Consider the following 26,124-nt stretch of genomic DNA (forward strand, 5'->3'; position numbering starts at 1 on the left):
TGTCCCATGTCTGACGACGCTTCAGAAATGGCATCAGCTACACTTTAGCTTATTCGCACCAAATTTTAGCTGATTTGTTCTTCTTTTCTTTAGTTTCCTCCCCAATCACTTGTATCTGCATTAAAACAATAAAAACAATCAAAAACAACAAAAGTTGCTTAAGACTTTGCTATTATTCTTGGTTAAAGGCCTTAAATGTGTTCGCAATTTACTCACACATCAATTTTCCTCATTATATGTGCAAATTAAAGAAAGAAATTTATGGACTTAAGCAGGCCCCTCGAGCCTGGTACTCTGAATTAAAGCATTTTTTGTTTCAAATTGGCTTTCAAAAGTCTAACTCTGACTCTTCTCTATTTATTCGTCATCAAAATAAAGCATTGGTCTACATTCTTATATATGTTGATGACATAATTATCACTGGATCAAACTCTAAGGTTATCAAGAAAACTATCCAGGTTCTTTCAACCATATTCTCTCTCAAAGACCTCAGACATCTCCACTACTTTTTAGGTATTAAAGTTATCTGCACTAAAGAAGGGATCGTCCTTTCTCATTCCAATTATATCTCAGATCTTTTTGCTACCCATAAAATATCTGAATGTAAGCTTGTTACAACTCCTATGAGTTTCATTGCCTCACTATCCTTAAAGGATGACACACCTTCGGCGGATGCCACTTTGTATCATCAAGTACTTGGTAAGCTTCACTATCTGTCATTCACTAAACCAGATATAAGTTTTGCAGTTAACAAATTATCTCAATTTATGCATGCTCCTACACAAACACACTAGTCCTTTGTTAAGCGACTCTTGTGATACCTCCAGTACACCAAAAATCATAGCTTGCAGATAATGAGAAAGACACATCCTGGGTTGTTTATGTATTCAGATGCTGATTGGGCTGGTGACATTAATAACAGGAACTCTACTTCTAGATATATCCTGTACCTTAGTGCAAATCCTATTAGTCGGTCATATAAGAAGCAACACACTATTGCACGCTCCTCCACTGAAGAAGAGTATTGTGCAGTAGCTCTGCTCTTGCTGAGGTCAATTGGGTTCAAAAAACTTCTTATAGAACTATATGTGCAGCTGCCTGATCCATCCATAATCTACTGTGATAATATTGGTTCTACCTATATTTGTCAAAATCTGATACTACACAGTAGGATGAAACATATTGAAGTTGATTTTCACTTTGTTAGAGATCAAGTGCAGCAAAAACAGGTTTTCAATCAGCATTTACATTCTACTAATCAGCTCGTGGACACGCTTACAAAGCCTTTGCCTCATCTTTTGTTTCATCAACATTTGTCCAAATTAAAGGTTATTGATGCCACCTTCAACTTGTGGGGGCGTATTGGGACATGATTAATTGTGTAAATATTGTGATTGATTGTGTAAATATTACACAGATTTCTCTCCCTTAATTGTGGTCTATTAAATGTATAAAATACTCTATCTGATTTCTAGAGATTTAGAGATCTAGTTACCTTGGTCTTTTCTTTACTTGTATTTATATCGCTGTAACTTTTGGATGCTATAAAAGTCTAATACACTACTTGATGTGAGAATTCCTAGCTCGAGCCCTTTCACATGAAGCCAAGCATGTGAGTTGCAATGACTCCAAGCCTTGTTCACATCCTTGGCCGTGTGTGAGACCCTTGTGAGCCCATCTAAGGGCTTATACTTATTAAAGTGTGAAGAGGCCCAACAAAACACCCCAAACCCACCCACTTAATGCCAAGGGTATTTTGGTCTTATGTCCCTCTTTTGTAATTGACTATATAATCCATTTGTTAGGGATAGTCTTTTAGTTAATTGAATCATATTTTGGAAGACAACAAAACACTTGTAATATTTTGGAACTTCTATCTTCCATTAGAAAAGCCCCAATTTTGAAAACTCGCTAGTAGAGTGATACTAGTGTTGTTTCTTGGCTAGAAACTAGGATCTTGGGGTTCTTTGAGTTCCTCTTGGTCCAAGTAAGAACTTGGTATTGATATTCATTAATTTTCACGTGCGCTTATTTGGGCCTCTAAAATATGATAATATCATGGGTTTATCAAAGTGGGTTCATCATTTGTAGCCCAAATCAATGGGCTAGCCCAATAGAAATTGGACTTTAATTAAATCTATATATGTTTGGACTTAAATAAGTAATCCACAATATTTATTTGAGACTAATCTATTTTGAATTTAACATAATTCAAATTTCGTACGGATTTCAATTTAATAAAATTTCGTTGCCCACAATATCAATTAAATAGTACTCCCTCCGTTCCATAATAAGTTAATTATTGGATTTTGGCGCACATGTTAAAAAAAAAAAAAGCAAAGACATAAATTTATCATGTTTTTTTATTTTTACTCTCTTCAAAAAGTAAAGACACATAATACACCACTCCTAATGCACATTTAATGGAGGGTAAATTTGAAAAAAAATTCTAATATTTACCTTAAATTGTGAACCATTCACTTATTTTGAAATACTAAAATTGCTCCAACAATTCACTTATTGTGTTACTGCCTAGCCTTAATACAATCAAGGTATTAAGGCGCAAGGCATTGCACTACAGCCCTAGGCCTGGCGCACCTCACCAATTCAAGTCTTAATTGTTTTCTGCTATGAACCGGAAATCTATGATCTGTAGAATGGACAAGCAAGCACCCTCTTCTTGTTATTGTGTAATGTACATAGTCAAAACATATAATATCCTGGACACACCTGGCTATACTATTGTTGTTTTAATTCCTTAAAACCAAAAAAAGTTTCCATAAAACTGATGGTTAATTGGTTACATTTCGCGTCTTGGGAGTCTTCTACAGGAGCAGAATTGGAATATAAGAAATCATGAAAATGCTTGATTAAATAGTTACACTCGAGAAATTGAAAGGAATACACATTGTATCATAACGCGTAGAGTTTAATTATTACTGAATGATTACCATTTCACCGGGATGAAATTTGTAGGCCTTCGAATAATTTTGACAGGTTTGGAGTTAGCAGCATTGATGATTTTTGCAGTTCACAACAGTAAAAGTTGAAGACCCTCTCCTCCTAGTTATATGAATTGTTAATATTCAAGATAATAAACCAATGGCCAGAATGTATAGTTACAACAAGAAGTAAGAGACCAACAACATACATTCGGGATCAGAAAGTGTTGAGATCGAGAATCCCGGATAGTGCGGATTAAACAAAGTAATCAATTAAAAATAATAACAAAGATGATAATAACGATAAGTTGAGAAAATAAAGGAGACACAAATTTAATGTGGTTAGATCAACTTGACCTAAGTCCACAACAAAAAGGAGGAGCAACTTTACTAAACATCAAAAGAACAAAAGAGAGTGCAAAATTAGAGTAATTAAATACTCTTATATTCCAAATACCCAAGAATAACCTCAAAAATATCACTCCAAAGAAGAGGTCACTCAAAGTATTTCCCAACACAACTCTCTCACAAATACTATCTACAAATGAAGAAAACAAATAGAACTAAATCTTCTCAAATGTTGGTGTTCTTCTCAAAATGGTGTATTATGAATGAGAAAGAAGTCTCTATTTATAGAGATGAAAATTGGCTTGTTGATGTCATCCATGGTTAACGGAAGATGTAAATTTCAACATTTGCATGTGAATGAGAAAAATTTACAACAAAATCTTTGGTAGCAACTTTATTTAACCAACAAATAATCTTTCAAAAGTTTTTGGTAGGCTTTTACCAAATGTGAACCAAAGAAATGAACAAAGGCCACATTACAAAAAGGGAAATGAGACTCTGTCAATTGAACTCAGAATTATTGTGCATAACATTCACAGGTACCAGTAGACTATAAGCGTTGAAGGTATGCTAGGAGGTTAAAAGTGATATTGGACTAGAGGACTAAGTTGTATCACAAGTGTGGGTTGGGTTAGAAAAAATGGGTTGGGTTGTTTTTAATAGGTCAGATACCATGTGACAAACGCAGTGTTGCAAAACCACTGTTGAAAAATAATGGCATAAATGAGTCTGTTTTGTAACGGTAGCGGAATAAATGAGCCAGTCAATAGTTTGATGACATATCTGTGCTTTTTTCCAAGATAAATCTTCCCTTTTGAGATATCACAGTTTTTCCAACAAGTAGTAGTTCTTTCTTAGAACTAGTAAAAGGTAATATAGTATATTAAGGTTAGTGGCTCCAAGCCCCTTTTCGTTCTGGAATTAGCTATTTACAATTCAAACAAAGCAAAGAGTAATAGTAGTATATAAAGGTTCGTGTGAGTTGAGAGGCACTACGATAGAGGAGGTCTGCACGCTAAGTAATGTATACCTTTATTATCAGTTTGTTATATGATATGTGGACCATTGGCTCACAGGATATCAACTCAATTTTTTGAGGGGGAAGGTCCATTAGAGTAGCTTGCTACTTGGACCTTCATGTATCGCCTAGGTGTTGCGCTTCAGCCTTGGACTGGTGCACCCCACCAAACCAAGTCTTAAATTGTTTTCTGTTTGGTCTTTGCCACACAAGATTTAGCAAATTATGTAGATTACAACGAAATTATGAAATGGAAATCTTTGATATCTATCTTTGATATAGACAGATAGATAAGCAACCTCCTTCTTGTTATTGTGTAATGCAACATAAAAGAAAGGCAGCAGCTCACATAGTCAAAACATGAAGTGTCCTGGTTCACATAGTCAAAACATAAAGTGTCCTGGCCTTTAACCATCTTAATGTTGTGTTAGTCCATCTTAGAATCAATCACCAAGTATTTTTAACTAAACAAATGTTGATTGGTACATGCCTCGTCTCGGAGAGTTTTCTAAACCAAAAAATGTTTGTATAAAACTGATGTTAATTGGTGACATTTCGCGTCCCGGGAGTCTTCTGCAGGAGCAGTCATAGCGAATATAGAAAATCATCAAAACACTTGATTCTTAGTTTCTCCAATGATGTCAATTAAATAGTTACACACAAGAAGTTGAAGGAAACACACGTTGTATCATTATGCGTCGAGCTAACTTATTACTGTAGGATTACCGCTTCACCGGTATGACTTTGCAGGCCTTCAAAGAATTTTGATAGGTTTGGAGTTAGCATCATTGATAATTTAGGCAGTTCACAAATAAAGATCAAACAACCTCTCCTTCTGGTTATATGAATTATTAACATTCAAATAATAAACCAAATGGCCAGAATGTGAAATAAATACAATTGATGTAGTTTGGGGGAAAAACAAGATTATATCATATTTATTTGCAGCAAATTGGAATAGTTTATTAAATGTTTCTCTATATAGTTAGCTTTGGCACTGTTTTTTCTCTGTTTTTAAATTTATATATTCTCAAATTCAAACATAAAACTCTCCCAAGATGTTGAGGTTTCCCACATCGACAGATAATGAAAAGCATAGAGTAGAGAGGAAGAATAAAACAGGAGGTCCAAGGAAGAAGAAAACCATACCTTTCTCGGCCTTTTGGCTAAGATCAAGTGTAGTATCTGTTCTTATCAGCTTAATATTTGATATGTGAGCCATTGGTTCACACGATATTAACTCAATATTTTGAGGGGAAGGTCCATTAGAGTAGCTTGCTACTCGGGCCTTCATGTGTCGCCTAGGCGTTGCACTACAGCCTAGGCCTGGCGCACCCTGCCAATTCAAGTCTTAATTGTTTTCTTCTCTTGCTCGACTCTGATTATGGAACTGGAAATCGTTGGTATGTATAATGGAATAAGCAAGCACCCTCTTCTTGTTGTTGTGTTAATGTACATAGTCAAAACATATACTGGCTATACTAGTGTTGTTTTAATTCCTTAAAACCAAAAAAAGTTTCCATAAAACTGATGGTTAATTGGTTACATTTCGCGTCTTGGGAGTCTTCTACAGGAATATTGATTGTATCATAACGCGTAGAGTTTAATTATTACTGAATGATTACCGCTTCACCGGGATGAAATTTGCGGGCCTTCAAATAATCGACAGGTTTAGAGTTAGCAGCATTGATAATTTTTGCAGTTCGCAACAGTAAAAGTTGAAGACCCTCTCCTTCTAGTAGATGCTAGGAGGTCAAAAGGGATATTGGACTACAGGACTAGTTAAAAATGTTGAAGGTTATGTCGTATCACAAGTGCAGGTCTTGTTAGGAAAAAAGGTTTGGGTATGGTCGGGTTGTTTTTAATAGGTCAGATTTTTAGTGAGTTCCAATCTGGTGATGTGGACCTCTAATAAAAGTCGTGTTACAAACCTGATTTTGCAAAACCACTGTTGAAAAATGATGGCATAAATGAGTCTGTTTTGTAACGATAGTGGAACAAATGAGTTAAATTTTTAATGGATGACATAGATGGGTCATGGGTCAATAGTTCGATGGCACATCACAATTTTTTGGACAAGTAGTAGTTCAATCTTAGAACCGGAAAAAAGTAATATGGTGTAAATAGGTTTGTGGCTCCAAGCCCCTTTTTCGTTCTGGAATTAGTTATTTATAATTCAAAGAAAGCAAAGAGTTATAGTAGTATATTAAGGTTCGTCACTCGTCTGTCCCACATCGATAGAAAACGAAAAGTATAGAGTTGAGAAGCACTACGAAAGAGGAGGTCTGCACACTGAGTAATGCATGCCATTCTCGGCCTTTTGACTAAGATCAAGTATAGTATTCTATTCTAATCAGTGAAATATCTGATATGTGAGCCATTGGGTCACATGATATAATTCAATTTTTTTAAGGGCAAGGTCCATGATATAAGCAACAACCCTCTTATTATTGTGTAGTGCAAACATAAAAGAAGGGCACTTCAGATAGATAAGCAACCAACCCTCTTCTTGTTATTGTGTAATGCAACATAAAAGTTATTGTGTAATGCAACATAAAAGAAGGGCAGCTGCTCACTTATTTTAAAAGAAATAATGGCCTCCCCTTTTAACTATGATCGTGTTAGTGCACTTTAGAATTACGAAGTATTTTCACTTACTGGGCAGCCTCGCAGTAAGAAATGGGCAGCCTCGCAGTAAGAAATAAGAAGAATCAAACTTTTGTTGAACATACTAGCTCCACCTAGCAGTTGTTCTCTCAGAGTTGCATCAGTTGATGCGTACCACCTTTAAAATCATGAAAGTAATATATTAAGGTTTGTCGCTCGTCCATCCCACATTGATAGCGAACGAACCCACATCGATAGCAAACGAAAGCAGAGAGTTGAGAGGAAGTTTAAATGAGGAGATCCGTGACCAAAGTACAGCATACCTTTCTCGGCCTTTTGACTAAGATCAAGTGTAGTATCTGTTCTTATCAGTTTAATAGCTGATATATGAGTAATTGGCTCACATGATATTAACTCAATTTTTTGATGGGAAGGTCCGTAAGAGTAGCTTGCTAGTTGGGCCTTCATGCGTTGCCTAGGTGATGCACTACAGCCCAGGCCTAGCGCACCCCACCAATTTGAGTCTTGATTGTTTTCTGCTCGTGCTTGGCTACACAAGATTGAGGATAATTATAGCTTAGAATGGAATTATGCACTGGAATTCTTTGATATGTAGAATGAAATTGCAAGCACCCTCTTCTTGTTATTTGCGTAATGTGTATTAGTTAAAATATGTAATGTCCTGGACACACTGGCTATACTAGTGTCTCGTGGGAGTTTTTAGAGTTTTTTACAGGTAATAACTGTATGATTACCACTTATCTGATATGACTTTTGCAGACCTTCAAATAATTTTGACAGGTTTGAGTTAGCAGCATAAACAGTGGCAAAACCAGATATTTCGGTAAGGGTGTTCAAGATAAGTACAAAAAGTCATTTGTAACCTTTATACATTATATAATTTTCTGTATGCACAATGTAATTTTCGACGAAACTGTATGTAGCTACGCGACTAGCAGCATTGATAATTGAGGCAGTTCACAACAGTAAAAACATTGTTGACCCTATCCTTCTAGTTATGTGGATTGTTATTATTCATAATAATAAACCAAATTCCAGAATTATTGTGTGTAAAATTCAATGGTACCACTAGACTATAAGCGTTGATAGTAGGCTAGGAGATCAAAATGATAGTATTGAACTAGCTGCTAAATCATGTTGAAGGTTATGTTGTATAATATAGTTTTAGTGTTTATAAGAAGGTGAAAAAATCTCAGAAGTGTAGTGTGTTATGGTAATATACTCATAGGTCGAATTATCATTAGGGTTGACCCCAGCAAATCAAATCTAATTGTTTTTTAGCTTGGCTTAACAAAGACGGTGCAAATTTTAGTTCAGAACTAGTATTATGTCATTCTGAATATGTAATTATGGAATGATAATCTTGGGTAGGTTTCTATGACTAAACAAAATGAGCACTTTTGTTTTATTATTTTGTTAATCCTTCAGAAACAGGAAGTATTTTCACAAAACTAATGTTAATTGGAACCGTTTCCAGTCTCAGAAGGTTTTATCTACTAAAAAAAGCTCAACATTTCCAGTGTGTTTCGTATGAAGGATTAATATGCTGTTTTGTTACGGCCTATAGTTTCTTGTACTTTTGTATGTCTTTTTCTAGATTGTCCGCGTAGATTCTATCCTATCCTGACCTCACTTTGTGTGAATGAACCGAGTATGTTGTTATTTTCTTCAGTGTTATCTGTTGTTTCGTTTATGTAATTTTAAAAAAATTAGAGCTTTTTGTGTGATTCAGTTTGTGCTTGGATTCTTTTTTTTTCAGTTATCGTGAAATGAATATTTCCTTTTTTTTCTGTCAGAGGCGGAGCTACAATATTAGTTATAAGTTCGGAAATTTGGAAATCATTAAATATGTATAACAATTTAATTATGAACCTAGTAATTAAAATGAGTTTGGATTTTGTGGTTGGCAAGTTAACAAGGCATAAATTTCAAATGCTGACTTCGCCACTGACAAGGAAAATGTACGGGAGAAAAGCAAAAATGTTATCCCACTTGGACCAAGACAGGACTTTACTTGTCAACGCATCCAGGAAAAAGTAAGGTTAGTTTCTATCAATGGACCCGTTGAAGCCCTGATAAGTGATTAATAACAACTAAGCTGAAATAATGCGAGGAACAACAAATCTCTTCTTGTCAAAGTAATAATGCGAGGAACAACAAATCTCTTCTTGTCAAAGTACATTTGTGCATACATAGTGATGTCCTAGACTCTAATGTTGTGTTGGTCTTTTAGTGTGCCCCTAAATTACAGTTCGAAGGAGGAAAAGGCTTGTTTCTGGACCATCGCCTCATGATACTACCTCTATTTTTCTCCGAGGAAGGATCATCAGTTTAATATCTGATACGTGGGCCGTCGGCTCACACCCAATCAAGACTTTTGCTGAATAAAAGAAAGATAAAAGGCTCAAAAATACCCCTAAACTGTCCGAAATAGCTCAAAAATGCCCTTCATTAGATTTTTGGCTCAAAAATATTCCTCCGTTAAATATTTAGCTCAAAAATACCCCTCCCTCTAACGAAATTCGGAAAAGGATCAAAAATACTCCTGAACTATCTGAAATGGGTCAAAAATACCCCCTGTTAAATATTTGGCTCAAAAATACCCCTCCCTTAACGAAATTAAATTATTTCGATTATTTCATTAATTTATATAAAGTTCATCATTTAATTTATATTTTGTTAATTTCTTTAAGTGAAAATTTATATTTCGTTAATTTCGTTAATTTCTTTAAAGATTAAAAAGATGTAGTGAAAATACCTTTTTAGAATAACTGTATGATTATTTTCCAAATCAAATTCAACCAATTTATATTATAATTCAAATACTTTTTTTCATTATCTTATTTTGAAAATTAAAAAAAATACTTTTATGTAAAAAAATTAAAGTATTAGAGTTAAAAAGTTAAATTTAGGGTTTAATTCAATCGAAATAATTTAATTTCGTTAAGGGGAGGGGTATTTTTGAGCCAAATATTTAACAGAGGGGAATTTAACGAAATTAAATTATTTCGTTAATTTATATAAATTTCATCATTTAATTTATATTTCGGTAATTTATTTAAGTGAAAATTTATATTTCGTTAATTTCTTTAAAGATTAAAAAGATGTAAAGTGAAAATTCCTTTTTAGAATAAATGTATGTTTATTTTCCAAATCAAACTCAACCAATTTATATTATAATTCAAACACTTTTTTTCATTATCTTATTTTTAAAATTAAAAAAATACTTTTATGTAAAAAAATTAAAGTATTAGGATTAAAAAGTTAAAAGTTAGGGTTTAACTCAGGTATTTTTGAGCCAAATGTTTAATAGAGGATATTTTTGACCCATTATAAATAGTTCAGGGACATTTTTGATCCTTTTCTGAATTCCGTTAGAGGAAGGAGTATTTTTGAGCCAAAAATCTAACAACGGCATTTTTGAGTTATTTCAGATAGTTCAGGAGTATTTTTGAGTCTTTTCCGATAAAAGAAAGATAAAAGAACTAGATTACCAATAATAAAAAGTACCATTTTCCCTCATGTTTGCTTATTCTACCATACGAGTTAAGGGATAATAAAGGTAAGAAAAGGAACACCAAATGGAGATATTACATTACATTGGCAGAAACAAAGTATGAAAAACAAGAAACTGGAGGGTCGAAGAGCCATCTTTTGTCTCCAAACAACAAGCCAACCCCCCAACCCCACCCTAAATCGGTACCCTTGTATGCATACAGCAGAGTATTGAACCAAAAATTTATACGCAAAGCAAGAAGAAAACATCAAAGACTAGACTATGGTGGAATAAACAAGAATACTGAAATCTCTTTCACAAAGTGCACTTCTTGCTTACGCTAGTCGCTGGCTGCTGATGTACAGGCAACTTGTCGCGTTAGAAAAAACAACTGGTAATTACTTCCAGTCTCCGATCTCATTTGCTGCCAAGTAGCGAATTCCACGAGATGCACAAGTGTCTTTGAAATGCCATCAGTGGCCATGCAATAATTGTAAAGAAGATTTTTAGCTCCTCTGCAACCAACTCCAACAGTTGCGTATCTTATTTGACCATCTCACAAAGCCGAGCTCGGCCAGGATTAAGTAGTGATTCCGACATCACCCAACCCTGCAAGATGTAAAATGAGTACCAACCAACATAACAAAATAAAAGGAGCAGCCTCCCGTAAGTATTGCAATAATCAAACTGGTGAGGCAGACAAACAACGAATTCACATTCGCCGTTCCCACTGTTAATTCCATCAATATTTTGCAATGTGAATATTAAAAAGTTTCAGCTCCTAAAAGATTATTCCAACTCAAATGGGGATAATTTGTTGGTAGCCAAGAAGACTTCACCCCCTATGAAAAGAGAGAATGATAATGAGTTGGTCAGGTAAGATAATTATTACCCCTTACGACCTCTTTGAATTAATCCAGCTAGCTGAAAATACATCTAGCAGCAGTTTTTGGAGTCGAACCTTCAAGGTAATGAAAAACAGAATGGATAGCAGGGGCCGAGCCAGGAAGGACCGAGGGGTTCATCCAAACCCCTTTATACATGGTTAAAATTATTATTTATGTATATAGAGATGCTGAAACCTCTTTGGTCTTTGTGTGTTTACTTCTTCATAAAACCCATTACTGAAAATCCTGGCTCCGCCACTGATGTATGGGCTAGGAGTATAAGCAAAATACTCCAACTAGTGGAGTGATTTTATATGTAACTGCATTTAAATCTGGATGGCATTCACATTTTATAAGTTGGAGTCACCTGCTATGTATGTTATGGAGGCAATACATAGATATAACCAATTACAAGAGATTCCATCTGAATTCCTTTTACAAGGCTAGATCATATGTCACACTGCACGTAATCTTATATATCATCAGTAAGTTTCCACTTCCACAAAAAGAGTAATTCAAAGGGACACAATGCTATGAGATTTTTACTAGATCCTAATCATGTTGATTCATGAATGAGAAGGATTTTAACTTCAGTCATAATGATTATGAAGTATTAAACTTTCAGGGGAAAGTATAGAAGTGAAACGGAGCTCAAGAGTCCATGTCAGGGTCTTCCAGAGGAGCGCATGACGCCTTGGCCACCATATATCAGGACCACAGCTATTCACTAGAAATTTGAGGTGAATTTAGATAACCTCCACACAAGAAAAGTTAATATCCCAAGATTCTTGTTTTAAGATTTCTTCTTTCACTGTTAGATAGCGTTGCATCTCTAGTGTGGAAATTAGGAGCAACCAAATGGGTGATCAAAAAAGAAAAGAACATGATGAACATGCCAGAGTAGACAAAGGGCAATCCATTACGACACACTTGAAGAGAAATAAAGCATATCATATATCCCAGTACTCAACCAACTGTATGTATTTTTCAGTACGATAAATGACCAAACATAACCCAACCACCTACCCCTCAAGAACCTAGTTCAATCAAGATAGGGGAAGTTGAGCAAAAGGCCCCCAGCTCCGACATTGTAAGGACACCAACAACTTTATACAAGGCAAAACATTGTAATATAGCTTTCTCAGGAATACCAAAGAAACAAATCCTAATTGCCGCTCGTGACGAACGTGATTTTAACACCATGGACACGCAATTATGGGTGTGTTTGGTACGAAGGGAAATTGGTTTCCTGGAAAGTAAGTGATTATCTTACTATTTTCTGGTGTTTGGTAATACAATAAAAAAATATTGTCCCAAGAGAATTATATATACTTTAGACAAAGACTATGAGGGTGGAGGTGAGGCGTGTGGGATGGAGAATTTGGGGAATGGGGTATGAGGTATGACAGAACCCAGAGGTCAAGGATGGGGGGAGCAAGGGTTTAGAATTGGGAGGGAGACGATTATCACAGAATGCCACTTATGGAACTAGTTTTCCCTACTTCCAATAGGGAAGTCATTTTTCTGATTTTGTATTTTTAAGGAACTTGTTTTCGGGGAGAAACAATTTCTCCAACCAAACATAGGAAAATTGGAAAATATTTTCCTCCATGCATAAACACACCCTTATTCCAGCTCTTGTTTCCCAACTCCATTTTCCTTTCCTTTCTTACTTGGGAGAAGTGGAGGAGCAAGAAAAAGGAATGGATTGAAGGCCGAGAAACTCTGGTTTGTTCATCTTGGCCTTCCTGATACTTCCTTAGTTTGTATGTGTTTCTTTATTCAAGTGTAATTATAGGTAATAACTAACAGAAGTTTTGCTGCACTCAGAAGTAACATATCATATCGATGTTTCAGTTAAGACAGAAAACATATATATCAGAAATAGCATCAGGAAGTGGCGAATTTCGCTTCACCTGTTCTTTAGCTTTGCTCTTGAAAGGCATATATAAAGCAGAGACCATTTTGTAAGAGTCTACAACATGAGCTTGAAGATCAGCAGCTGATAGCAAGGACAATGACAGTTCATCTTCATGCTGTCTCCTGGAGGAAGACTGTTTCTTGGTGGATGAATGAATGATGTGCAGAAGCACATGGCCCTGTGTTTGAAAGTTAATTAGGTAGGTAATTAAGAGTTGCACAGTCATCACATGGGTAAGTCGGATGTCTTACATGAAATGCTGCTTTCAGTACATCATCCGACTTAGCTTGATCCTTGAGCAACACGTATATATTTCCTTTGGAAGGATTGTATGTCACTATATAGTTCTCCTTCTGTTAATCAAGATTGACATGCAATTCACAAGTATGAATACAAGAAAATGGTAGAAGAAACATACAAGAAAATGTAAGTTTGCTATGTGCACAAGAGCTCCCCTTGACATTCACTCACCCTAGAAAACATACCTCAAAGATGGGCTTGACAGCAAGAAATGAGTTTGGATCTTCGACAGCTTCTCGAAATCTGGGTCCTGCAACCAGTTCGTTTAATTGGCAATGAGTACGTCTGATGAATTCATGTTCAGGTGACAAAATAAACACTGTATTATCCTCGTAATTACCAAGAATAATAGGTCTGTGATTTTTCCATGGAAAATTGAATATGTTTTCCCTAGAATTTCCATCCTGCAGTGTTGGAACTCTCCCTGGAGAGCAAGAAGCACAATAAGACATCAACTCGGAGAAAAAAGATATATGCCTGTTAATTTATCTTTCCTTTCCTGCTTTGCTTCACTCATAAAAAGTTCTTCATATTTTTGGATAACTCCACATAACTCTATGGGAAATCAAAATGGAGAAGAAATGGTAAAAGAGGACAAAAGCAGATAATTTCGCTAGATTTGAGTTAAGAAAATGTTTGAATGTCCTATTTTCACCAAAAATTTGTAAGATGAACCATCGAGTTGTGATGACAGATGGTTAACAGCAAACAAAATCATGGTACGAAAGGAGGCGCTCCCAACCTGTCTTTAGGAAAGATTCTACTGCTACTGTGAATCTTGCACGGTTCAGGGTATGCAGCACAACAGATTTCACCTACGACATACAAAAGCAATAAGATGCTTCAGTCAAATGGGAAAAATACAAAGGAACAGAATCAGACAAGTATGTTAAGAAGGTGCAGAACTATAAATCATTGCACACTATTTGACCTCTCGGTAAGAGCTGAAGACATATCCAAATGAGAGGAAGGCAAATGTCTTGACCAAGGATGGATTCCTTTTAGAAATCAAGATGCTTAATCCTGTCCCGAGCTTCATAAAAAACAAATCAAGTTATTCCAGCTCAAACACGTTATTAATAAGATGCATCATAGAACCCACTAAACAGAAAAGCATAAGTAGAAAAAGTCAGCTTGAAAATACCCCTCTAGAAATTTAAAAAAGCAGTGGTAAAACACATTGATATTTTATTACCATAAATGTTACCATATTACTATACAAAGTTATACAAATGGAACAAGTTTCACTATTTTGATTCGTTTCCTTTAATCAGTACTTCAACTCCAATGATAAAGTCGAATAGAAGTACAGTAACCCAACAATTTGTTTCAAAAAGAAATATAATATATCCAACAGATAGTAATTCATAGAAAAGAGCTTCACCGTGTTTAACATTTTCGATACTCCCTAGTTCAATGATTTCTTTATTTCCATAATTCTTGCATAAATATTGGTTTGAAACCAATATTTAATGCAAGAATTATGGAAATATAGAAATCATTTTTTAGCCATGTAAAATATGGGTGGAGCAATTACAGCTTACAGAGGACATGACCCTTGATAGGAAGGTGTGGAGGACGCAGATTAGGGTAGAGGGTTAGGGGGTGGGAGCGCAGCGGTAGTAATAGGGGAGTGCTCCTTTGGGTCTGGAGTTTCTGGTTCGTAGTATTGGGGCTGTAGTTTTTGGGGTTAGTGGTGTTGGCTTTTCTGCATCCCGTACTAGTTTATTATGCACTTATCTTTTGTGTTTGTTATACTGTTAGTTTGTTTTGTGAACCATACTAGTTTGTATCCGCTTACTTTTTGTATTTGTTACACTGTTATTAGTCCTAAGCTGGGGGTCTATCGGAAACAGCCTCTCTACTTCTCTTGAGGTAGTGGTATGGTCTGCATACACTCTACCCTCCCCAGACTCCACTAGTTGGGAATACACTGGGTATGTTGTTGTTGTAAAATATGGGTGGATTGGGTTATGACCAAACCCGCCCAAATTTAACCCAACCCACCCGTCTGCCACCACTATGTGTAGTAATGAAGCCAAACTTCACATTGCATCAAATTAAATGTATCACGAGAGGACCAAACACATAAAAGTAAATTTTCATTTTGCCAAAGAAAAGAAACCCTCCAGAGATACTGTCACAAGTTTCTTATGGTCATATGATCAACTTGTAGATATTTTTACCAAGTTATTCATCGGTCCCAGAATAGGTTATATATGTAGCAAGCTTGGTGCATATGAAATATATGCACCAGCTTAAGGGGGAGTGTGTTAAGATTTGTATGAATATTCTAGAATATCATTGATATAGTAAATAGCTTAATTAACAGTGCTCTACTTATATTGTAATTATGTACTGATTTTCTTTCCTTTTTAGGATTTGTAATAATTTAAACCCCAATAGCTTGAGGAAATAATCAAGCAGTATTTCAATTCCTTCTTGTCTTTCTCTCAAATGTAACTTTCACCAATAAGCAAGTGAAAAGTTTCAGCAAACTTCCTAGAAACATTATGAAGACACGACGTAGCAGTAGATCACAAAGTCAATTGCAGCTTCCCTACTACGTAAAACTTAACTAGCCACCATAGAATATGGCCTTTGTTTCAGTTTGTCTTCACCAAAGCCCTCGAACAGGAAACCTTTAGTGAAAAAATAGTGAGAAAATGAGTAGTTATGCAACACTATCACTTTAAAAAACCAGCAACAATGGCCATAAAGTATAGTGACTTCCTCTTCTGCCACTTTTCCCTTTCAAAAAAAATTGAACTGCTACTCTTGTGGCAATGACATTTGAATCATTAATGCAGACTATAGTGTATTACATTACCGTGGCCAGACTAGTATAATACCTGCTTCAAGAAGTGGTCTCAAGCTAAGTTGCTCGGACTCTTCAAAAATGTCTACGGGTGCGTGTCGGATACTCCAAAAATAGTGTATTTTTGAAGGATCCGATACGGGTGTGGCAACATTTATGGAGAGTCCGAGCAACTTAGGTCTCTAGAGGCCATGCAATTGAAATCAGAATGGTCATATTGCCAAATTCTGTAAAAAAGGGCAGCCGGGTGCACTAAGCTCCCGCTATGCGTAGGGTCTGGGGAAGGGCCCGATCACAAGGATCTATTGTACGCGGCGTCACCTTACATTTCTGCAAGGGGCTGTTTCCAAGGCTTAAACCCGTGACCTCCTGGTCACATGGTAACAACTTTACCCGTTACTCCAAGGCTCCCCTTCATATTGCCAAATTCAGTACGTTTGTTAAACATTGGATTTGATGCAATGTGAATTTCGAGATGTTTTGTGCACCCAGCTGCCTTCTTTTTTTTAAAATAAGATCAAATCAACATCTTCATCACCAGAAAAAGAGAAAAGAAGGAAAAGAAGATTGGAAAAACTTACTAAATCAGCAAGATTGCCAACGCATTCGCCCTTAGCTGTTACATCCCCAATGTTTTCCCCTTTAGCGAAGGCCTTATATATAGGAGTACGAGTTGAAGTAGAAGTAACAGCACCTACATTCTGTAAGCAATTCAAATGAATCTTGAGGGCTTAGCAGCTGTATGTGCATGCAATTGAAAAAAAAAATGGAAAAATGGACAACGACAAACCTTGGCCACATTCGCTGCGCAGGCTAAAGGAAGAAAAAACTGTGGCACAATAGCAGTTACCAGCTCAACACCAGCTCCCAACTCCATCAGAAGATCACCCGCGAACCTTAGCTGAAGGGTGTGAGAAGGAAACAAGAATTATAAGGAAAGGAGACAAAAAATTATAAGGAAAAATGAACTAGTTTAACAAAAATTACAAGTTGAAGCTCAACCCTTACCCATCCCATAGCCCAAACTAAGAAAAAAAATTCTACAAAAAACAGAAAAACACAAACAGCCAAAATATGATCAGAGAGGAACAATGGAAAATACCTGCTTTAGATCATAATCAAATTTCTTTCCTTGCCGTGCATAAAGCATCTTCCCCACGCGACCAGCACCATCCTGAAAATTGCATTTACCTCCAGATTGTATTCATGTAACATGAAAGGAGCTGTTTCTAGAATTCATTTTGAGCTCTCAGAATATCATAAAATACACGTAACAGTTCAAAAATGAGCACTTATCTGACTTTGGTTTATTCAAGGCTGAGAGAATCAGAAGCGATTGAAGAGTTAAGCTTAGATCTTGAACATTCTAGACTATTTTAGATACATGAAGACCCCTCAACCCCACCCCACCTCTTCACACGCATCCTCAAGCCAGAAAGAGTTAAAACTAAGTTTTTTTCCTAGTTCGTTTGCTTATCACAATTTCCAAGATGGATTTGGCTCAGGTTATGAAGCTCTCCTGGGAAATAGTTTCATATGATTGAACGGGCGTTCCTGCTTCTGAGTCAGAAAAAGTAAAGAAAGCATCTGCTTTTTGGGTGACAGGGATTCTTGGATACTGTTACATCTCATATGGTGACCAAGGGCAAAGCGAACAACCTAATCTAGAGATATTGGAAAAACTTATGAAATTATAGGAACGTAAAAACGATTAGTAAGATAGAGTGCTAACTGCCGGAAGAAACGGAAAGAGAGCAGTTGAATTGTGTGAGCCACCTACCTAAAATTTTGTAACAAAAATTTCACATCTTATTAGGATCTTTGGAAAAAAAAATTGGATATTGTTAGCATGTAAATAGCTTACAATACACATATATCTGATATGCAGACTCAAATGCCAAACCAACAACCTAATCTCACAGAACCTATTCTAATGTTTTGTATAATATTATCCACATTCTTATATCAAGTCACAACTCTAGACCAAATGTCCAGAGAGAGCATGTAGCTAAGAGTTTTTCGTATTAAGTACTTGCTAAAACAATGTTAAAGACTCCATCTGTACCTTGAGAATCCAGTTAATGGCTACAGCACCAGGGGTAGTTCTATGTTTGGAGACTCCTACTGAATTTAAGAGTGTTTGCGTCGTGAAAACACCCATTGCTCCACCAAAGAAGTGCTACAAGTGGCAACCAAAAGGTAGTTGTTAATAACCACAGCAGCATGTTATGAAACATTAGCCAAAAGAGCAATCAGCACAGAGCATTTATTTTGTAGTTGTATACCTTAAGTGCCCTCCATGTCATGTATGGTACATAAGAAGGTGTAACGCTGTTAGGAAAACCTTCCGGAACCACGTAGGATCTAATGAATGCCATGAACTCCTGCACCACATGTACGATAGGAGCATAAAAAATACATTCTAAACTAAGATTTCCTTGTCTATTAAGATTCATGCACAATGTCTTACTCACACACCCACAAATTGTAACCATAAAAATATGTGCACAATGTCTTACTCAAATGGCCATCTTACAACATACTAACAGGCATTCCTCATACACACCTACTTTAGTAGCTTACAGAAATTATAAAACAAGAGACTGTTCTGTTGATTCACATTAGAGAAAAACCTTTCCACTTCACTGAAATTAGGCTTAATATTGGAATTTCATCATCCTACACTTGGAATGCTAACAAAATTCTCATTAAACTATTTAGAGAATTTCCGCTATAGCAATTTGATTTTTAGCTCATTCACTAGTTCTCCACTACATTCCATTTAGCAGCCTATGCAGTAAATGCCGGCAAATACATATCACCGTAATATAGTTCTTGGTCATTGATGTGAAAGTCGTGATACCGTAATCTTTGTCATTTAAGAATCTTAAACAAAGTCTCATTTTCCTTTTTTACTTCTGAAAAAATTTGGGGGCCAGGATGAGAGAGAGCTACTTCTACCTTGGTGAATACACCAGGCACCTGTTATTGAGGATTGTCGCACTGACTTCTGATCCATGAGTCAAGGTGCCGCGAGCTGGCCCGACACCGCCATCCATTTTTTTAAAAAAATGAAGTACTCCCCCATTTCAATTTCTTTGTCTTTCTTTTTTAGTCCATTCCAAAAAGAATACCTCTTTCCTCTTCTTTTTGGCATTGATTTCAATTTTCAACGTTGCATGTTTAAGATCACAAGATCGGACATTTTGGTACATTAAACATATCTTTAATTAAAACCACAAAATTCAAAAGTCTTCTTTACTTTCTTAAACTCCGTGTCAAGTCAAACTATTGCTTATGCAACTACTCCGTCTACTTTTACTTATGGACTATACTAAATATAAATGTCCACTTATACTTGACCAATTTGGAAAAACAAGAGATAGTTTATCACTTAGTTCCTAATTTACCCTTATTATTAACTAGTCATTTCCCAATACGTTTCCCAAAAATGTTGAATTTTATTTTACTCAAAAAGTGATACAATAAAATTATCATTCTATTTATTATTTATAAGGTGTTCCCAGTCAATACTGGAGTAAAGATGGACGGAGCGGGTAGAAGATTTTTTTGAGAAACCTACTTAAAAGAAAACAGAAAAAGAACAATAAGAATTGCTAATTTGAACAGCTATAAAGAGCAAGAGTATTTTCAATTTTATTACAGATATTAATAAAAAGAAATCAATCACGTCAATGCATTTTAAAAAAAAAATCAAACTTCACCATAGCACCAATTATTTATCAAAATATACCTCAATTATCATTGTTCTCCTTTTTCTAACTAAAATATTTCCATAATTCAGGTAGAAAAGGGGAACAATTGATAATTGAGATGTGCTACCAAACTCACACACACTCAGCTATGAAACTAGAAAAATCACATAATTTAACTACTCCCTCCATCCCATTTTAGTTGAGCACATTGCATTTTACACAGTGATTAAGAAATCTTAAATTAAATAATAAAATTTTACTATTTTACCTTTTAGAATGGGTATTAAAATTGTAATTGTTCACATTTAATGTATACGGTTAATTGTAGGTGTAAAATGGGAAAAGATTAATTAATTCTATATACTAATAAGAGACGGAGTATGTTTTTGATCCTTCATGGAGAAAAATAAAAATATCAATAAATTTCGAATAAAATGGGAAAAGAATTAATTAATTTTATCTTGATTTAGTATGATGATGAACTAATATATGAGACGAAGAGAGTATGTTTTTAATCCTTCACTGAAAAAAAAGAAGTAAAAATAACAATTAATTTCGAAGCAAAATACCTCAATAGGAGCTTGTGGAGAGTGCAAACTAACAGCACGAATAACATTCTTCTTCTTCTTCAACTTCAATTGTTCACAACCACCACCCACACGACCACCACTACTACTACTACAACTACTCTCATCAGTAAAATACTTCCATCTTCTCCCATCGATCTCTTCACAACACAACAATCTCAAACTCGAATCAACAAATTGCCGATCAACACCAACTCCAAAATTAAGAGAATTTGTCGTTGTTTCCGAGGATAACAATGGAGAAACAGGTGGCACAGCAGCTGATGGAGGAGCAGATGCGAGATCAGCGGTGATCCGGAGTGTTTCACGGACGAGTAATTTAGGATCGTGAGATGATGTAGTTGAACTTGGAGGATGTTTAAGCTGCTTCATTATCGACCGCTTTATTGGTTAATCAGATGAATGAGAGGGTTATTTATATGGGGAATTTTTGAAGCTTTGGAAATGACGATGGGAATTGAGTGTGAATGGAATTAACGGAGGCTAAGAGGAAATGAATGTGGTGGGGGGTGCGGGGTGGGGGAGCGGGAGGGGGCATGTGGTGGAACCTACAAGAGGGATGAGAAGGTTTTATTAGCGGTGTACGTAGTTTGTGCTTAGTCAGCACTCAGCTGTTTTATTTTGAAGAAAATTTCACAAACGGGGCTATTTTGTTGCTATTTATTACTACTTCGTCCAATCTAAAATAAATAAATTTTTAACCTATTTTTTAATATTTAAAATATTTTTTTTATTATTATTATTTTTTAATTAATTTTTAATTTTTATTTATTATTTTTGACATATCAAAAAATAAAAAATAATAAAAATAACATAATAAAATATATATATTAATAATTATTTTTTTAATAGATGTGTTATTTTAAAAAGTGATAAGTAAAAACAAACAGAGTAAAATAAGTGAATGGTATATTTTTTTAAGGCCAAAGACATCGACAAACCCTCAAACTTGTTTTGAAAATTCACTTAAACTGCTCAACTAAGGCTTGTATCTATCAGACTCCTAAACCCCCGAATTTGATCCAATTGAGCATTTTTTGCCATGACACTGCGCGTATTTTTTACTCGAGTTAGGCGCGTGTGAAGTGATTTTTGTACTAAATCACGAATAGAAAAGTGTCAAGTGGCACTGAGGGCCCAATTTTTTTTAATAATAGAATAAATAATATTTTTTTAATTAAAAAACTTCTATTTAAATTATTTTTATTAATTTTAATTATTATAACTTCTTAATTATTTTTTTTTTAAAAGAATCCCCCCTCTTCATCGTCTTCTTCACACACACACACACCCGCCCCCATCGTCTTCTTCACCCCCCCCCCCCCCCCTTTTCTTTATTCCCCACCCCACCCCCCCCCAGTCACCATCTTCTTCTTATCTTCTTCCTCACCGTCTTCTTGATCCCACTACAAGTCATCCAAATCGTAAATCAATTTTCCCTCTTTAATTCGTTAATTTTCAATTATGAAACTCATAATCAAGAATCTTCGGACCAAATTTTTTTTTTTTTTTTAAAGTTCAGCTTCTTGTTGGAGAAGAGAATGAAAGTGGGGGGGGGGGGGGGGAGGCGGGAGGAACCAGTTTTTAAACCATACAAATACCGTAACAACGATACTTTACACCCAAACATCAAAGGTTTTATCCTCAAAACAGCAGAAGATTTTCCATAGCTTCACCATACAAAGCTCCACATTCAAACCCCATTTCATTACACTCACCTTAAACCAACAAAAACCCAATAACAAAAACAAAAAAACTACAACCTCTGACAAGAAAAAATAAGCTACTGTTGACTATGACAAAGGGACGCACAAACTAACTCTAAAAACAATGGATTTCGCAAATCTAATTTGCCTAAACACCAATGTTTACGTGTCGAAAATGATAGGTTTCAGAAAGATTAGGTTGTTTCTGAGATTGTCGAAAAGATTATGAAGATGAATTGTTGTAGGATGGGGTGAGGAAGACGATGGGGTGGGCTTGCGAGGGTGGTAGGGTAAGTTACTTTTTTTTTTTTAATTTTAAAATATTTTTTTTTCTAATTGTTGTGGAGTAATATAGTTAAAATAATTTTTGGACCCACATGTGTCATTATTTAATTGAAATTATAACCTATAACTTTTTTAAAAAAATTCATTTGCCACGTATTTTTTATTGGTCATTTGGTGTCAAGTAAGGTGAGTGTGTTACACACTCTATATACATTTTATTGATTGTGTAAAAAAAATGTCCAATTGGATCAAAATTCGGAAGATTTAGGGGCCTGATAGGTACATGCCTTAGTTGAGGGGTCTAAGTGAATTTTCGAAACAAGTTTGAGGGTCTGTCGATGCCTTTGACCTTTTTAAATAGAAATGTTGAGATTTTTTTTTTTAATTTTACCCTTTATTTACATTTTCTAGGTTAGGAGTTCCGAGAGACTTTATTAACTTTATTATAATGTGTCTGAAATTTCAAAAGTAATTTGATAATATTAAAAGGATAAATATAAAAAATAAACTACAATTTATGTTTTACTTCCCCTGTTTCGTTTTGGTTGATCCTTATTGACTTGTCACTCTCCTTAAGAAAATATTTAATAGAGGCTTATTTTACTAAAATAACCCTATTAATTATTAATTATGATGTGAAAATATAAATTTGAGTATTTACACTTTACATAGTCATTGAATAATAGGGATAGTATTGACAAAATATAATAAACTTCTATTATTTTTAGAATTATGACAACTTAAATGAAATAATACTTTTAGCAAAAGGACCAAGTAATACGAAACGGAGAAATTAGTTTCTTTTTCTTCATAAATATGCATTGAGGCTAAAAAATCATTAATTTTGGACTAATACTTCTTCCGTTTAAAGATAAAATGAGTATTTTAAGTAGTCGTTTGATCATGAAAAGTTTTAACTTTTTTTTGAAAAATTATTTTACTTTAGTGAAAAAAGTGAAAATCGTAAGTGTTTAACTTTGACATTTTTTTATATACAAATTAAAAAGTAAAAATGCCACGTAAAATAGTTTAATGACGTAAATGAGTCATTTCTGATAGTTCGATAACATATTTGAACCTTTTTCTGTTATTTTAGTTAATGATGTGGACTTCTAATAAGATGACACGTGACAAAACTGTTTTTGAAAAAATACCGTTAACAAGTAATGGCATGAATGAATCTGTTTTGTAATGACAATGATATAAACGAGATAAACTTTTATCGAATGACAAATGAATCATTTCTGATAATTCGATGATATATTTGAGACTTTTCCCTATAAAATAAGATGGAGAGACTAATAATTTTTTAAATATATGTTATATAAACACATAAAATAAAATGGAGGAACCGGAGGAGCACATGCAAGATCAGCACTAATACTAAGAGTTTCACAAACAAGCAAGTTAGCATTGTTGATGTTGAGAATTGGTAGAGGAAGTTTTTGGGAGCTTTGGAAATGTCGATGGGAAAAGACTAAAGATGGTACGAATAGAGGGTAAAGAGGAAAGTGGTGGGGGCATGTGGAGCCTACGAAAGGGATTAGAAGGCTTCTTTTAGAGGTGACAACATTTTTTTCGAAAAAAAATAAAATTATAATATAAAGCTAACTGAAATTTTAAGGAATGGAGGTACGTCGTTTGTGGTTAAGTCAGCTTGTTTTGTTTGGCACAAATAGCACACTTTTGATAATGTAGCTAGTGATTGTTCAGGTCGGTGTATGGTTTCCAAAGGTGAAGTAACTGTTACTGTCTTGAGATGTTTTCTCCGTCCATATCAAATACTATGCTTTCATAATGCACTCTCTTTTTAGTTGCTTTTCAAAAGAAACACATATTTTTATATTAGATTTTGAAATTTGTGTTAGTATGGGCTCAATTTATATTATTTTTTTATCTCAATTTATGTGATACATGTAAAATTTGAAAAGTATAACAAATTTTTCATATGATTTTTAAATATTTTAAGTTATTAATTATTGATTTATAGTACTTTTAACATGATTTTCAGATTCTATGTGTTACTCTTTTTGTTTCATTTATGTGGTATTGATGAAATAGTTTGAGAAAATCAATCAAATTTGCTATATAAATTTACATTATGATTTATTATACAATTTTCAACATAATTTTTAAGTAATATATGTTACTCCTCTATCTCAATTTATATGACATTTGATAGAATGTTATTCTTTTGTTTCATTTACGTGGCATTAATGGAATATTTGAGAAAATCAATTAAATTTGTTATATAATTTTTTATTATGATTTATACAAATTTTTACGTAATTTTCAAGTAATATATGTTATTCCCTCTATCTCAATTTATGTGACATTTGATAGAATATGAAAAGCCAAAAGAATTTCTTATACATCTTTCAGATATTTTAATTTTTTAATTTTTGTGATTTATATTACTTTTCACAATATTTTCAAATAATATTATATTGCACTAATAGAATTTCAATTCAACCAAATTTTTTTATTTGCCTCTAAATAATTTAAATTATTAATTATTATAATTTGTAATATCTTTATGTAATTTTTAAATATATAATAATTTTTACACAATTTTCAAATATATAGTAAATTAAAAATAAAAATAAAATAATTACATTAAAATTAAAAAAATATAAAATTACAAGCATACTCTCGACCAGAAGCAGACAGCTAAAAACAGATATAACAACCATCTGCTACCTGCTTGAGCTGTTTGTCCGCTCTCTCTTTTGTCTTAATTTACATGGTACAACTGAAATATGAAGTCGAGCAAATTTTTATATGATTTTAAATATTTTATGTTGTAAATTATTGTATTTAGTATAGAACTTTTTACGTAGTTTTCACATAATATATGTAACTCTCTGGATCCAGATTATTAGCACAAATAAAATATCGTGAGTCAATCTAATTTTTAAAAAATATTTAAAATTGTTAATTAAAATATTCTTTTACCTAATTAGCAAATATATAACAAACAAAAAAAACTTTGAATTAAGAAAATAATAACAAATTAAAAATATTTAAGACAAAATAAATTTAAAGGGAGATAATTTCCAAATAAGTGTTGCAAAATTAAACGGGCACAATTTGTCTGCCCAGTAATGCCAAAGAGATATGGCTTGGGCTTTTTGTCCAAAATTTGCAAAAGTTTATTTATTTGCAATGTTGTACAAATTCTTAGAATGTCAACAATTTAGAATTCCAAATACACCTCTGTAAGGAAGCACACGACAATCATCACTCGTGTGCTTCACCCATATTTATATATAGTAGTAATTTAGTAATTAGCATTAATAATTTAATTTTAAAAGACTGATTTGATTCTAGTGGGATGATTTATAACAATAAAAATATTTATGACTTATTTTAGATCATATTTTTTAGGAAAAATATTTTATTTTTATTCTGAATTATATACAAAATTGCTTAGGCACACCTGAACTTTAGAAGGGTCCTACTATTCCTAAAC

General features: G+C 34.2%; 1 protein-coding gene, 1 long non-coding RNA gene, 2 other non-coding genes and 2 pseudogenes across 4 annotated transcripts; 5 read left to right on the forward strand and 1 right to left on the reverse strand.

Moving 5' to 3' along the window:
* The first annotated feature begins 4,316 nt into the window (after positions 1–4,316).
* LOC124888190 lies at positions 4,317–4,475 on the forward strand (annotated as a pseudogene).
* Positions 4,476–5,453: 978 nt separating this feature from the next.
* LOC124888404 lies at positions 5,454–5,648 on the forward strand. Its single transcript, XR_007046524.1, has one exon. It is a non-coding gene; the product is annotated as a U2 spliceosomal RNA (small nuclear RNA).
* On the forward strand, positions 5,471–7,973 carry LOC124888122. The gene is made up of 2 exons (XR_007046099.1): positions 5,471–5,711; positions 7,696–7,973. It is a non-coding gene; the product is annotated as an uncharacterized LOC124888122 (long non-coding RNA).
* Positions 6,612–6,791, forward strand: LOC124888189 (annotated as a pseudogene).
* Positions 7,235–7,429, forward strand: LOC124888409. Its single transcript, XR_007046529.1, has one exon. It is a non-coding gene; the product is annotated as a U2 spliceosomal RNA (small nuclear RNA).
* A 2,535-nt stretch (positions 7,974–10,508) lies between the features above and the next one.
* Positions 10,509–21,243, reverse strand: LOC107845393 (protein root UVB sensitive 6). Its single transcript, XM_016689688.2, has 13 exons — positions 20,644–21,243; positions 18,644–18,742; positions 18,424–18,537; positions 17,461–17,532; positions 17,149–17,259; positions 16,940–17,059; positions 14,472–14,573; positions 14,283–14,355; positions 13,881–13,964; positions 13,726–13,790; positions 13,492–13,593; positions 13,236–13,418; positions 10,509–11,041 (listed from the first exon to the last, which is right to left on the reverse strand). Exons 1-13 carry the CDS (start codon positions 21,031–21,033, stop codon positions 10,976–10,978), a joined length of 1,581 nt encoding a protein of 526 aa, XP_016545174.2. The 5' UTR covers positions 21,034–21,243; the 3' UTR covers positions 10,509–10,975.
* Between the last annotated feature and the right edge of the window lie 4,881 nt (positions 21,244–26,124).

This window comes from Capsicum annuum, chromosome 10 (assembly GCF_002878395.1).
Source record: "Capsicum annuum cultivar UCD-10X-F1 chromosome 10, UCD10Xv1.1, whole genome shotgun sequence".
In the NCBI taxonomy this organism is placed as follows: domain Eukaryota; kingdom Viridiplantae; phylum Streptophyta; class Magnoliopsida; order Solanales; family Solanaceae; genus Capsicum; species Capsicum annuum.

Bases quoted from the DNA above. Each gene is read 5' to 3' on its own strand.
- LOC107845393 (XM_016689688.2), bottom strand. From the start codon at position 21,033: ATGAAGCAGCTTAAACATCCTCCAAGTTCAACTACATCATCTCACGAT. The intron at 17,533-18,423 runs GTACAGATGGAG...TGCAATTTTCAG, and splicing joins CCATTAACTGGATTCTCAAG to GATGGTGCTGGTCGCGTGGG. The intron at 13,965-14,282 runs GTTGGGAGCGCC...CTTGCTCTCCAG, and splicing joins AGAATCTTTCCTAAAGACAG to GGAGAGTTCCAACACTGCAG.